The sequence below is a fragment of the Sceloporus occidentalis genome, unplaced genomic scaffold (assembly GCF_023333645.1).
Source record: "Sceloporus occidentalis isolate IW3139 unplaced genomic scaffold, rSceOcc1.0.p SCAF_5, whole genome shotgun sequence".
NCBI lineage: Eukaryota > Metazoa > Chordata > Lepidosauria > Squamata > Phrynosomatidae > Sceloporus > Sceloporus occidentalis.
In genome coordinates, this window is record NW_028316985.1 from 97,940,855 (window position 1) to 97,955,082 (window position 14,228).

At 42.2% G+C, this 14,228-nt stretch overlaps 1 protein-coding gene across 1 annotated transcript in view; it reads left to right on the top strand.

Moving 5' to 3' along the window:
• Window positions 1-12,719: 12,719 nt before the first annotated feature.
• Window positions 12,720-14,228, top strand: part of LOC149312546 (CD9 antigen-like) — a 28,152-nt gene continuing 26,643 nt past the window's right edge. Inside the window, exon 1 of the mRNA XM_089526906.1 lies at window positions 12,720-12,903. Coding sequence (XP_089383032.1) covers window positions 12,838-12,903 — 66 coding nt within the window. The 5' untranslated portion in view covers window positions 12,720-12,837. The remainder of the gene's footprint in view (window positions 12,904-14,228) is intronic.

Genomic DNA, 14,228 nt, shown 5'->3' on the forward strand with positions numbered 1-14,228 from the left:
GTGGACGTGATGCTCCGACTCTGCCCCCAAGCCAGCCCAAAGTGCTTGTCTGTAGAGGGCCTAAGACTTTAACCAATCAAAAGGAAGAGAACTAAAGGACTGGCCTTTCTATCTTGAATCCTGTCAGTAGTAAAGTGTGGCCCACATAACATAATGGATACCCCTTATTTTTGAAGAGTTATTTTCTTCCTTAGAGAACAATTGCTGGGGACAATTCATATATCAATGCCTCAACATGACAGTACTCTTTGTAACGCTGGCTAAACAACTTGAACATGTAAAATAACTTGAACACATGAAGTAACCTATATATTCAAAGTAAGACTTTCCAAGGTTTCAGATAGAACCTTTCCATACCAGTCATCATTTAGGGAAACACCTGACTCCATCCAAAGTTTCATCTATCTATCTATCTATCTGATTTATAGTCCACCTTCCTCCTAATGTGGCCTACTATATAAGTGAAAACAAAATAGCTAAAACAATGAGTGCTGCAAAAGTATTACTTTTTTGAAATGTTTAGAAAGTATTGAAAAGTATCATTCCAGCTGAAACATTCATTTAAAGCACTTAAAGATAATGTGTTTAAAACAACATCAACAACAACTACCTAGCAGAACCACTGCAAATCCTTCTACCCCAACCAGTTAATAGTGGAAGGGCTGTTTGAATAGGAAGAGTTTTTTTCTGTCAGCAAAAAGAAAGCTGAGAGAGGCCAACCAAACCTTCCTTGGGAGGGGATTCTACAACCTGGGAGAAGCCACCAAGAAGGCTTGCTTTACCAGACAAGCCTGTCAGGGTAATGGAGCAAAGAGGAAACCTTCCATTAGAATTGTAAGACTTGTGCAGGCTCATATTGGAAGATACGGGGTTTCAGAAAGTTTTCAGTTAAGCTTGTAAAGGGCTATATAGGTGATAACCAGCACTTTGGATTGTGTCTGAAATGGACGAATCGCTAATTAAGTTGTTTCAAAAAGAGAATTATAGGCCCGGTACAGACGGGCAAAATGTGGTGTGGTGGCGGTGTTACTACGGTTAGGGAGTGTGCACCATGCACATGCTCCCTAACCCTAGTAATAATAATATAATAATATAATAATAATAATAAAATTTATTTATATCCCGCCTCTCTACAAACTGCAATCGGGATGGCTTACAAGGTTAAAATATACCAGCCCACCCACCCCTTAAAATACAATTAAACAATGTGGAATTTAAAACATAAAACATACTTTTAAAACAATTCAATAAACTGTGGTGAAGTCAGAGATAAGCAATTTGATTTTCCTTCGTATTGGCAGCAGCAAAATGACAGCGCTTTGTCTACACAGGCACCACCATTATGACGTGATGGACGCATACCATCCGCACATCACGTCATGCTTGTGACATCATGAGTGCACCATTTGCACACTTGGGTGTTGCAAGTGCGACGCAAAACCCCCGCTTTTTCAGGGTTCCTTTTCAACTGTCGGGAAGCCCCACGGTTTGGCCGCTGAGGCTTCCCTCCAGTGGAAATCCAGGCGCCAGCAGGCCACCTTTTTTGCGTGGTCTGTATCCTGCCATAGGCTCAGTATAAGCAGATCCAGACTTTGCCTGCACTGCAGAGATAATGCAATTGGACACTGCTTTAATTACCATGACTCAGTGTTCAAGAATTCTGGGATTTGTAGTTTTGTGAGATATTTAGCCTTCTCTATTAGAGAGCTCTGGTGCCATAACAAATTACAAATCCCGAGATTCCATACAATAGAGCCATGGCAGTTAAAGTAGTGTCAAACTGTATTATTTCTGCAGCACAGGTAAGCACCTGGCCAGAAGGCTAGTCACAGCATTTATGGCCTGCAGAAGGTCCTCTGGTGTCCTCTGCTCCATTGTCCTCAGGTTGAGCATCTTTTTCCTTTTCTCAGAAAACTGAAGCAAAGAAGGTGTTAAGTAATTCTGCCTTTTCTTTATCCCTTGTTTCGCCATCTTCCCCACATAATGGCCCTACCATTTCCTTGTTCCTCTTTTTGCTGTGGACATACCCTTTTTGTTGTTCTTAACCTCTCTAGCAAGCCTGAGTTCATTCTGAGCTTTAGCTTTTCTGACTTTATCCCTACACGTGCTCGCTATTTGTTTGAATTCCTCTTTGGTGATTTTCCCATTTTCCAATTTCTTATACATGTTCCGTTTAAAACTTAGCTCAGTTGAAAGTTCCTTAGTCATCCATCCTGGTTTCTTGAGGCATCTCCCATTTTTGTTCCTCACTGGAACTGATTGAAATTGTGCCTTCGGTATCTCCCCCTTGAGAAACTCCCATCCATCTTGAACTCCCATCTCTTTTAGTATTCCCGGCCATGGGATTACCCCTAGTATTTCTCTAAGTTTACTAAAATCAGCTCTCCTACAGTCTAGAATGCATGTCTGACTATGCCTGGCTTCTCCTTTCCATTGTATAACAACCTCTAGGAGTACATGATCTCTCCCACCTAAGGATCCCACCACTTGCACACCATTAATTAGGTTATCCCTGTTGGTTAGGATCAGATGCAAAATAGCTGATCCCCTTGTTGCCTCTTTCATCTTTTGGACAATGAAATTGTCTCCAAGGCAAGTGATGAATTTGTTAGACCTTGGTTTGAACCAGCTTGGTAGATGAAGGGAATGCTGTGCATATAGTATATCTTGATTTCAGTAGAGCCTTTGACAAGGTTCCCAATGACATTCTTGCAAACAAGCTTGAAAAATGTGGGCTAGACAAGGTAACTGTTATATAGATGTATGATTGGTTGACTGGCTGAACCCAAAGGGTGCTCAACAATGGCTCTTTTTCATCATGATAAGAAGTGACAAGTGGGGTCCCAAAAGGCTATGTCCTGGGCCCAGTGCTATTCAACAACTTTATCAATGACTTGGATGACAGATTTGGGGCATACTTATCAAATTTGCAAATGAGAACAAATTAGGAGGAGTAGCTGGGCCAAAGCTAACAAAATGAAATTCAGCACGGAGAAAAGTAAGGTACTGTAATTAGGGCAGAAAAATGAAATGCACAGATGTAGGATGGGGGGCATCTGGCTGAATGAAACTACATGTGAAAAGGATCTGGGAGTCCAAGTAGAACACAAATTGAACATTAGTCAACAGTGCAATGCGGCAGCTAAAATGGACAATGCAATTTTAGGCTGCATCAATAGAAGTATAGTGTCTAGATTAAGGGAAGTAATAGTTCCACTCTATTCTGCCCTGGTCAGGCCCCACCTGGAATATTGTGTCCAGTTCTGGGCACCACAATTTAAAAAGGATGTTGAAAAACTGGAGCGTGTACAAAGGAGGGCAACTAAAATGGTGAACGGTTTGGAAACCACATCCTATGAGGAACAACTTAGGGAGCTGGGGATGTTTAGCCTGGAGAAGAGAAGGTTAAGAGGTGATATGATAGCCCTGTTTAAATACTTGAAGGGATGTCATATTGAGGAGGGAGCAAGCTTGTTTTCTGCTGCTCCAGAGATTAGAATGCAGAACAATGGATGCAAGCTCCAGGTAAAGAGATTCCACCTCAACATTAGGAGGAACTTCCTGATAGTAAGGGCTATTTGACAGTGGAACAAACTCCCTCGGAGTGTAGTGGAGTCTCCTTCCTTAGAGGTCTTTAAACAGAAGCTGGATGGCCATCTGTGGGGGATGCTTTGATTTAGATTTCCTGCATGGCAGGGTGTTGGATTGGATGGCCCTTGTGGTCTCTTCCAACTGTAATTCGATGATTCTAGACGTCCCCCCTCATGGAACCGCACCCCATGATCTAAGAGCCCAAATCGTTCTTGGTGACACCATCTGCAGAGCCAGTGAGAAGAGCTGAGATGATAACCTGTGCATCCATCTTTTTCAGCTTCCTCCCCAGATCCTCATAATCGCTTCTGATATTCTGAAGGCTGTGCCTCGCAATGTCATTGGTTCCCACACAGACCAAAAGAAAGTAGGCTTGACAAGTCTTGTCAGCCTCTCCATCACATCACAGATCTTTGCCCCAGGGAGACAACACACTTCCCAAGACATCTTATTAGGCCCAGAAACCACTGATTCAGTATCCTCAGCAAGGAGTCCCCCATGATCCCTCCCCACCTTCTCTGAGGCTTAGCAGCAGCCATTTCCTCTGCTGATTCTACAGAGATCTCTTGCACTTTCACTGAAGACTGTCCCTGCTTCTCTCCCTCATCATCCCTGATAAGGGAAATAGCTTAACATTTATTCTGTAGCTGCAAGCTCCCAGAATGATCTCTGGTGTTCCTAGTTCTGTGTGTGACATTCTCCAATTTTCTACTTGCTGTGTATGTGAAGTGTCTTCTTCCCCATATATTCCCCATACAGGACAGTCCATTCTGTTCTCTCCAGGACATCATCTTGCTCCCTAATATGCTGAAGGGTAGATATCCGGGCCTTCAGCTGCTAGACCTTCTCTTTTAATATGGCTACCAACTTGCACTTGGTGCATGTGAAGTTCTCCACATCTGTAGGCAAGAAAACAAACATCCCACAAGTGTTGCAGGTGACTGCAGCAGCTCCCTCACTGTCCATCTTCAGGGGTCTTAAGAAGGTACTGAAATAGGACTATGAAATTCCCCCTCAAAAAGTGCCTATTAAACACCCCGGGGAAAAATTACGATTGGACTGGCTTGTTCCTCAAACTCTGTGACTGAGCTTAAGAGACTGGGTCTATTGCTATATAGAAAGGTCCTGGCTGATAGCTCCTTCTCGAGGCAAGGTTCTGCCTAACTTTCTCTGAGCAAAAGCCCTGAGCAAAAGCCGTTTAAAGAAAAAAAAAGTAAAAAGTAAAGGAGAAGCCCTAAAACAAACTACCCTCTTCTCTAAGCCTCTGTTTATTGAGAAATTTTACTTGTCGTTAGGCATGCGCCTCTGCCTAGAGTTATAAAGGCTAGGCTGCTAGCCCCTCCCCAGTGACTCACAGAAACTCCACCCCCTCAGGCAAACACACACACACAAGGTTTGGGGGGGGGGATCCTCACCCAATCAAAATGGCTTCCAAGAAACCTCTTCTCCCTTGCAAGGACTGAGCCTGCAAGCCTCTGACTGGAGTTATAAAGACTAGGCTGCTAGCCCCTCCCCAGTGATTCACAGAAGCTCCACCTCCTCAGACAAACACATACATCAGGTTGGGTGGGGGAGAACTCAGTCAAAATGGCTTCCAAGAAACCTCTCTTCCTCTTCTCCCTCACAAGGACTCTATGGCCCGGAACAGACGGGCCTTTGAGGCGCCCTCATCACATGCGAGGGTTGCCTGGTGGGCGGAGTGCACACATGCCCGGCAACTCTCGCATGTGATGAGGGTGCTGCAGCTGTGGCATGCCCACCAGACCAGGCATGTAATGGTGACGTCACAGCTGCGCCGCTTCCAGATGGGGGCGATGCAGCTGCGACATCACTGTGCTGGTCTGGCGCTTTGCAACATCACAGGGCCACTGCAAAAAGGAGCCGCTTCTGGGCACTCTTTTTTTGCTCCGCAGCAGCGCCACACAATTTGGTTACTGCGGCACTCCTGTGGAGCAAAGAGAGGCACCTCTCGGGTACCTCTTTCTGGCGGTCTGTACCCACCTATAATTCTACAATTCTATGTCTTTTTCATTCCCATGGGACATACAGCAAGTTCACACAAAAGGCCTTCAGTGGGCATGTTTGTGTAATGAATCCCATGGAGAAATACAGTTGGAATATAATAAGCTTAAATTTGAGGTTAGGATTTCTCTTGAAAGATCTGAGTAGGTACAGGTATACTTCAGTTATGAAATCCTCTGGCAAAGACCCAGACCCTCTTCTTTCCCTCTTGATAGCTGGGTAAGCCTTGCATTAAATGCAATATGAGTTTGAGAATGTTTCCATCCTTAGGCTCATATAACAGTATAGCAAAGTTTGGCAATATGTGTCCCTCCAGGTGTTGTTGGCCTGCAGCCAGAGCCTGGAACATTGTAACTGAAAATAAATTCAATAATATTAAATGTCAGAAATTGGAATATCAATTCCCTAGCACAATTACTGATAATTTAAACAGATTAATTTGGCAGGTTGTAATTTATTAATTGTTTAGAACATTAGCACTGGAAAGGCCATGAAATTTACAGAGAATGGCATGGAAGTTGTCATTGCTGAACTGTTTTCCAAACACTGTTGACAAAATGTCACTGCCTATTTAAAAGGGATTCTTTTTATTCTTTTAAAGTAATCTTTCTTCACTTTAGAATCCCCTCCCCTCTCATGAACTGCAAAGCTCATTGTAAGAATGTTGCCTGGAAATGATGGAAGTCTAGCATGTTGAGAAACTGACAAATTGGGAAGTGTGTGCCAAAATGTGTTATCACATTTTACACCCTCTTCAGTTCAGTTTGCTATTCAATTGCATCTTTTCTTCATTTCCCATCCCACCAGCATATATACTTTGCTCACTTATCAGATGTCTTGTTTGTTAAAAGTTTGTAAGGAGAGATTTATATCACTTGGTGGTCACTTATCCAATAGCTCCAAAGACTGATCAGTGAATCAAGAAGGGAGAATTCCTAATCTCTGAGCATATGCATATTTTTCTATACAAATGAATCACTCGTGCCTCTGCACTCCTCCTGAAGTGGTGTGGCCTGCAAAGATCAGTGCCTTGTATGCAAGATGGAGCCATGGATCCTCAAACATCAGTGACATCTGCACTTTGAATGACCAAAAACTTCACAAGTGCACTCAAAACCAATTTTACCTTAACAATTAAAAAGGGGTGGATAAGCGGGAGTGAGAGGGTGGGTGGGTAAAAAGCAGAATGGGGAAGGTGGGGAGGAGAGAGGGAGAGAAAGAAATGAGGGATGGGTTTGAGGAAAAATTGTTAGAACTGTATCACTAATGCACTAAAGGTTGCAAAAGGGTTCATTGCAGTTCATCTCAAATAATATTACAATGTATATTAAATACACTAGAAATTAGTCCAGAATATAACCAGATGGGTGGAGAGGTATTGAAGTGAGTGCACTCATCCCTTAAGGACTTGAAACAGTTTCTTTTCCTCATATGGCGGTAGTGGGGTGTCCTGCTTTTCTGCCCAATAAATTAAATAAAAAATATTTAGTAAATGCTTTTAATTTATTAATACATCTATATACATGGGATGGGAAGATGTATCTAGTGATGAGAGATGAAATGGAAATATAAAAAGTATATAATGACCATTCATTAACAAATAATAATTTGGGTAGTCATGAATAAACAAGTGGGAGGTAGCATAGATATAATTAGTGTGTGTGCTGGAATGAAAAGTTGAATAGGAAAATTAAACTTGACATTTTTTTTTTACTCATAATTAAATATTTCATTATGAAGTGATAGAGGCAGTGGCCGAACAATCTCTTGCACTGTAAATACGCAAGATTCACATTGCCTTAAGAATTGTATACAAGAGAGAATTTTCAGCAAGTTCAATTTCTGTTATCTCAGAAGGACAAACATTACCTTTTCTATTTCCCCTTGTAACTACCAAGTTCATAGATATACAAGAGTCTTGATGTCCTTTGTACTTCATCACTCTACCATTCTGTTGCATCTTTAATATAACTTTATTGCAAACTTAACTGTTTCCCTTGACAAGCTGTCACTGTATTTTTCCACAAGCCACAGCTTTCAGATACACAAATAATTCTTCCTTGAACACAGACTCTCTGTTCAATTTTTCCTCTTTATACTGAAACACCCAGCTGTTTTGTAAATAAATAGACTCTCCACCCCGATAAAAAATCACATGCCCTCTTTTCTGTATTGTGACTTAACCTAGTACAAGACAGTGCATGTTACTCATTGTGAAAATTGAATCTTAAGGCATTCACTGATTTTAGAAAGAGCAATCCGTACAAATATGTCCCCCTTCCAATTGGTGATTTTGAAATAATCCCAAGAAAATATATTTTCCAAGTTGAAAAGCTCTGTACCTCTTTATAACCTATATTTCATAAGATTTATTTATAATTTGCTTGAATACTATATATTGGACATTTTTAAATTCTATAATTTATTTATAAGATATGGGTTTACAAACCTACAACTGTTTACAATAATATCTGCTGAAAAATTACCACTGAGTTCATAGAGAGAGTGGTCATCCTTTTAATCAACATTGAGTGTGTGTATATGTTCAAATTTCCTGTCAATTTATGGTGCCCCTATGAATTTCCTAGGATTTTCTTAGACAAAGAATACTCATATTTCACATGCAATCATTTTTAAAAATTGCTGTATAATGCAATAACATGTGACCTATTTTATTATGTTTAGTCACGGTTCTTGCACAGATTATAGAAAATGTTCTCTAGAGTAGGGATGGTCAGCCAACAGCCAGTCTCCCCCACTACTACCAAGCCACTGCTTCTATCTGTTAATGACAGCAGAAAACAGTGATCCTGCTAAAAGCCACTGGGGTGTGGGAAACCAAAACTGCCTTCTTCTTGTTGTTGTTGTTGTTAATGCTTATTTATATAGCACCATAAATTTGCATGGCACTTTACAGGCATCATCAAAATAGCATATAACCTGCCAATGGTGTACAATCTAAAAGTCATAAAATATAAACTATATAAAATTAAGCAGGCTATGCAGCTAAAAAACAAATTGTAAAAACAATTAATATACATAATCAAATATAAAATTATAAAACAATATTAAGATACAGTTCCAAACGCTTTAGAGAACAAGGAAGTCTTTAATTTGGATTTAAACTTAGCAACAGAAGAGATAATCCACAGATGTTCAGGGAGGCAGTTCCAGGAGTACAGTGCAGCAAGTGAAAAAGGGCAAAGCCAAACCAAGAAAGAAGAAACCCTTGCCTGGACAAGAAGCCCCAAGCTCCTGGGCCACAAATCTCAAACAGGATGGTGAGATCAAATCAGGACTGGCAGATAAGAGAGAGCTAGGTTGTGTAAAGCTTTAAATGTAAAGAGAAGAAGCTTGTACCGAATCCTAAAAGGAATGGGTAGCCAGTGAAGAGATGCCAGAAGTGGAGTGACATGATCAAGGTGATGAGCTAAAAAGATAATCTTAGCAGCAGAATGTTGAGTGGAAATCAAAGGACTAAGATGGGACAATGGGAGTCCCATCAAAAGAAGATTGTAGTTGTCAAGGCAGGAAATAACTAGGGCATGAACTAAGGTCTTAGAAGAAGTTGATAGAAAAGATCTTATTTTAGCAATATTATAAAGAAAAAATTGGCAATCATTGTCATCTGCAATCACTGGTTCTGTGCAATTAAGGCAGTAATCTAGATTAAGGTCATGGTGCACACAAGAGGTTTTAACTCTGCTTCAGTAATCCCATAGTATTCTCTGGGTAGCTTCAACTCTTTCCCATGGTTCAACCATCTTTTAAAAATATATTTTATTAATTAATATTAGAACATTAACAAATTTAAAAAATTATAGACCAATAACTACAACTGAGCAACTAAACTACTGATGTTTGGGCCAGTCTCAATTAAATACATTTCTTCCAAAACTAGACATTTATGACTGGATGTTCCTGAATTTTGGACTCTTTGTTAAAAAGGAAATAAAGGGATAAATTAGAATAAAGTTGTTCTGGTTCTTTTAAACCAAATGAGCATGTGTTTTCTGTGCTGGTTTTTCAAGGACAGTTCAAACTCTGCATGCAGAAGGATCTTGTGGCACTTTTGAGACTAAGGCCTGTTACAGACTGCCAAAATAAAGCTGCTTTGGGTCTCTTTGGAGGTATGCTGTTTAAATGATGCATGCATCCTAAGAATCCGGAAGCTTTACCAAAGCTGCACTCCAGTGCTTAGGAATGGAGTGTGGCTTTGGTGCGACCTCCGGACTCTTAGGACCCATGCATCATTTAAATAGCATACCTCCAAAGAGACCCGAAGCAGCTTTATTTTGGCAGTCTGTAACAGGCCTAACTGAAAGAAAGCTGGAAACACAAGCTTTGGTAAACTTGAAACTACTTCTTCAGATGCATGTTTGGAGGAGAGGAACCAGAAAAAGACACATATAAGCCAGTTGTGTGTGAGAATATAAATTCAAATTCAAAACCTTGTGGTTATGGAGATGAGGTGACAAGTTTTAACCATGGTTATTGGGGGGGGGGGGGGGGAGCAGGAGGAAAGTTGTTGCATAAATCCAAGGACAGTAGATAGCTAGTGATGTGAAGATCACTCGCCATAGTTAGCTAAACATATGAAAAAGAGGATTAAAAATTAAAATATATGCATAAGCAACAACAGCAATATGGTTACATTGGGCATGTAAGTTATGAAGAGTAATAACATAGATGAAGAAGATAATATGTTTCCCCGAGAGTATGTAAATTAAGACAAAAATAAGCAAGGGGGTTAAGTTATCAATAGTATAATTTACTGTAATTGTAATGAACATCATAGAAGAAGATGCAAACAGAAATGTGGATAAACATACAATATTTCGATATTGTAAATACACAGATGTAATGAAAGTTGATTTTAATCAATAAAAAAAAGAAAAGAAAAAAAGAAAAAGAGGATCCCAACAATTATCGTCCACTGAGTCTGACATCAATATCAGAAAAGATTCTGGAGCAGATAATTAAACAGAGAGTCTATTAGTATCTAGAAGGTAATTCCATAATCACAAAAACTCAACATGGGTTTCAGAGAAACAAGTCATGCCAGACAAACCTGATCTCCTTTTTTGATAAAATTACCAGCTTGGTAGATGAAGGGAATGCTGTGGATACAGTATATCTTGATTTCAGTAAGGCCTTTGACAAGGTTTCCCATGACATTCTTGCAAACAAGCTTGTAAAATGTGGACTAGACAAGGTAACTGTTACATGGATTTGTAACTGGTTGACCGGCCGAACCCAAAGGGTGCTCAACAATGGCACCTTTTCATCCTGGAGAGAAGTGACCAGTGGGGTCCCACAGGGCTCTGTCCTGGGGCCAGTGTTATTCAACATCTTTATCAATGACCTGGATGACAGAATTGGGAGAATACGTATCAAATTTGTAGATGACACCAAATTAGGAGGAATAGCTAATACTCCAGAGGACAGGATCAAAATTCAAAATCACCTGAACAGACTTGAAAGCTGGACCAAAGCTAACAAAATGAAATTCAACACGAGAAATGTAAGGTATTGCACTTAGGGCAGAAAAATAAAATGCACAGATATAGGATGGGTGACACCTGGGTGAATGAAACTACGTGTGAAAGGGATCTAGGAGTCCAAGTAGACCAGAAGTTGAACATGAGTGAACAGTGTGATGCGGCAGCTAAAAAGGCCAATGCAATTTTAGGCTGCATCAATAGAAGTATAATGTCTAGATCAAGGGAAGTAATAGTGCCACTGTATTCTGCTCTGGTCAGGCCCCACCTGGAATATTGTGTCCAGTTCTGGGCGCCACAATTCAAAAAGGACATTGAGAAACTGGAGCGTGTCCAAAGGAGGGCGACAAAAATGGTGAAGGGTCTGGAAACCTTGCCCTATGAGGAACGCCTTAGGGAGCTGGGGATGTTTAGCCTGGAGAAGAGAAGGTTAAGAGGTGAAATGATAGCCTTGTTTAAATATTTCAAGGGATGTCATATTGAGGAGGGAGCAAGCTTGTTTTCTGCTGCTCCAGAGAACAGGACCCGGAACAATGGATGCAAGCTACAGGAAAAGAGATTCCACCTCAACATTAAGGAGGAACTTCCTGACAGTAAAGGCTGTTCAACAGTGGAACAAACTCCCTTGGCGAGTGGTGGAGTCTCCTTCCTTGGAGGTCTTTAAACAGAGGCTGGATGGCCATCTGTCAGGGATGCTTTGATTTGGATTTCCTGCATGGCAGGGGGTTGGACTGGATGGCCCTAGTGGTCTCTTCCAACTCTACCATTCTATGATTCTATGAAGAGGAGCCATTGATGAGCACCCTTTGGGTTCAAGCTGGTCAACCAATTCCAAATCCATTGAACTGTTGCATTGTTTGACCCATATTTTACTAGCTTGTTTGAGAGCAGGAGTTCACCAAGTGCTGGAGATAATAGCATGGCTCTTATACAGAGAACAAGAGAATCACATAACAGTGGAGAAAGAAAATCTGAAATACTCAGACAGCTAGGGGAAATAACTTATGGCCTTAGATGTGTATACACTCATGCACAGAGAACTGAAAATAAAGAAGATGAACCTTAACACATTAAAGTAAATATGATAGAACAGGCCTTGCTAAAACCTGGTGGGATGAATCTTATTCCTGGAATGTACTAATAGAGGATTATAGCCTATATAAGAAAAACAGACCAAAGAGGAACCTATGAAAATTAGGATCTGTAAGCTGCCATTATTGCATTTTGTAGAGGGGGGGCAGGATATAAATAAATTGCATTATTATTATTATTATTATTATTATTCGTCCTTCTGCCTCTGAGTGTCCCACTCCACAGGGAAACCTTCCTGCGAAAAAAGAGGGACGGCTCCCTTCAAGTTCCCTTCTTCCCAGATGCTGTGTGAGGAGGAGCAGCAGGCAAAACAAGGCCAACTAAGTTTGGGGAAGGAGGAGGCCTCCTCAGGCTTTGGCCTCTCTCTCTTCCCACTCGAGGGCAGGCGAGCTGGAAAAACCCGCCTCGGCCGGGCGCTCCCTCCGGCGGCTCAGGCAGGGGGCCAAGGGAGGGAGAGCGGGGCAGGGCAGCGCCGGCGGAGGAGGCAGGAGCCCAGCCCAAGAAGGCCCTCTTCGCGCGAGAAAGCCTCCTCTCAGACTTGCCTCGCCCGGCCAAAAAGGGGAGCAGCCTCCGCCTCGCCCTCCTTCTCTCCAGGAACGCCGCTCGGTGAAGGCGCTCTCGCTTTGCCAAGATGCCGGTCAAGGGGGGCACGAAGTGCATCAAATACCTGCTCTTTGGCTTTAACTTCATTTTCTGGGTGAGTGGAAACAACGCCAAGGACCCCCTTTGCCCTGCTTTCCTGGCGCAGCGGGGCCGTCGAGCAAAGCTCTCCTGGGCTGCATCCACACTGGAGACCTAACCCAGTTTGGCACTGCTTGGCCTGGCTCAAGGGCTAGGGGATTCTGGGAGTTGGAGTTTGTTGTGGGCCCAGAGCGGACCCACCCACAACATACTCCAACTCCCAGAATCCCATAGCAGCCTTGACCCAGACGGCGAGTTCAAGCGGTGTCAAACCGAGTTAGGGCTCCAGTGTAGATGCAGCCCGGGTGGTTTTAGAGGCAGGAGAAGACCTGAGGCAATCAAGAATGCAGCCAGAGCTGAGGCTTTCCTGAGGAGCAAGTTCCTAGGTCCCAAGGGAGCGGCTCCAGGGGCGAGTCTGGGCAGCGCCTGCCAGTAGTTTACTCACTCTCTACTAGCGCCTGGGAAAGTGCGGGAGCAGCGGCGCCTCCCTTCTTCTCCCGCTTCTTGGACAGTCTAAGGTTAAGCTGCCGCGACGTGTTTTGTGTTTTGGTTGCACAGCCTCAGGGCAAGGAGAGAGTTGAGCTAGACCCTCAAGCCAAGAATATGCACCAAGTGCGTTCATTGTGTCCAAAGAGAGCTTCTTGCGTAACAGAGTAACCGTGCCTCACTCTGAAGCTCCTCCGGTTGCTTGGCAGAGTTTCCTCACAGGGGTAGCTTTGGGGGTTTTTCCACCCATGGTTTTTGGCTTTTTAGAAATGAAGCAGTGTAGGCCCAGCGCTGTAACTTGGAGTGAGCCCTATAAAATTCAGGAGGCTGGACTTGAGAGCATATATATGCATGATGTACGGTGTAGTGGTTAGAGTTAAACTGGGACACAAGGTTCTAGTTGGCACTGAGCAATGCAACTCTGGTTCAGTCTTTATCAGGAGAAAACAAAGAGGAGGATATATATATATATATATATATATATATATATAATTTAATAATAATTTGTTTTATTTATATGCCGCTATTCCAAAGATCATAGCGGTGAACAGCAAGTAAGCTAATTAGCAAGTAAGCTAATTTGCCCCCAACAGTCTGGGTACTCATTTTAGCTCCCTCCTCGGAAGGATGCAAGCCTGAGTCGAGCTTGAATTATTGAATTCAATACACACACACACACACACACCACTTTGCATTCAGATGGGAAATAGATGTAAAATCAATCAATCAGTCAATCCATATTTACACAATGTGAAGTCGAAGGCTTTCATGGCCGGCATCCATGGTTCTTTGTGGGTTTTTCGGGCTGTGTGGCCATGTTCTAGAAGATTTTCTTCCTGACCTTTCGCCAGCATC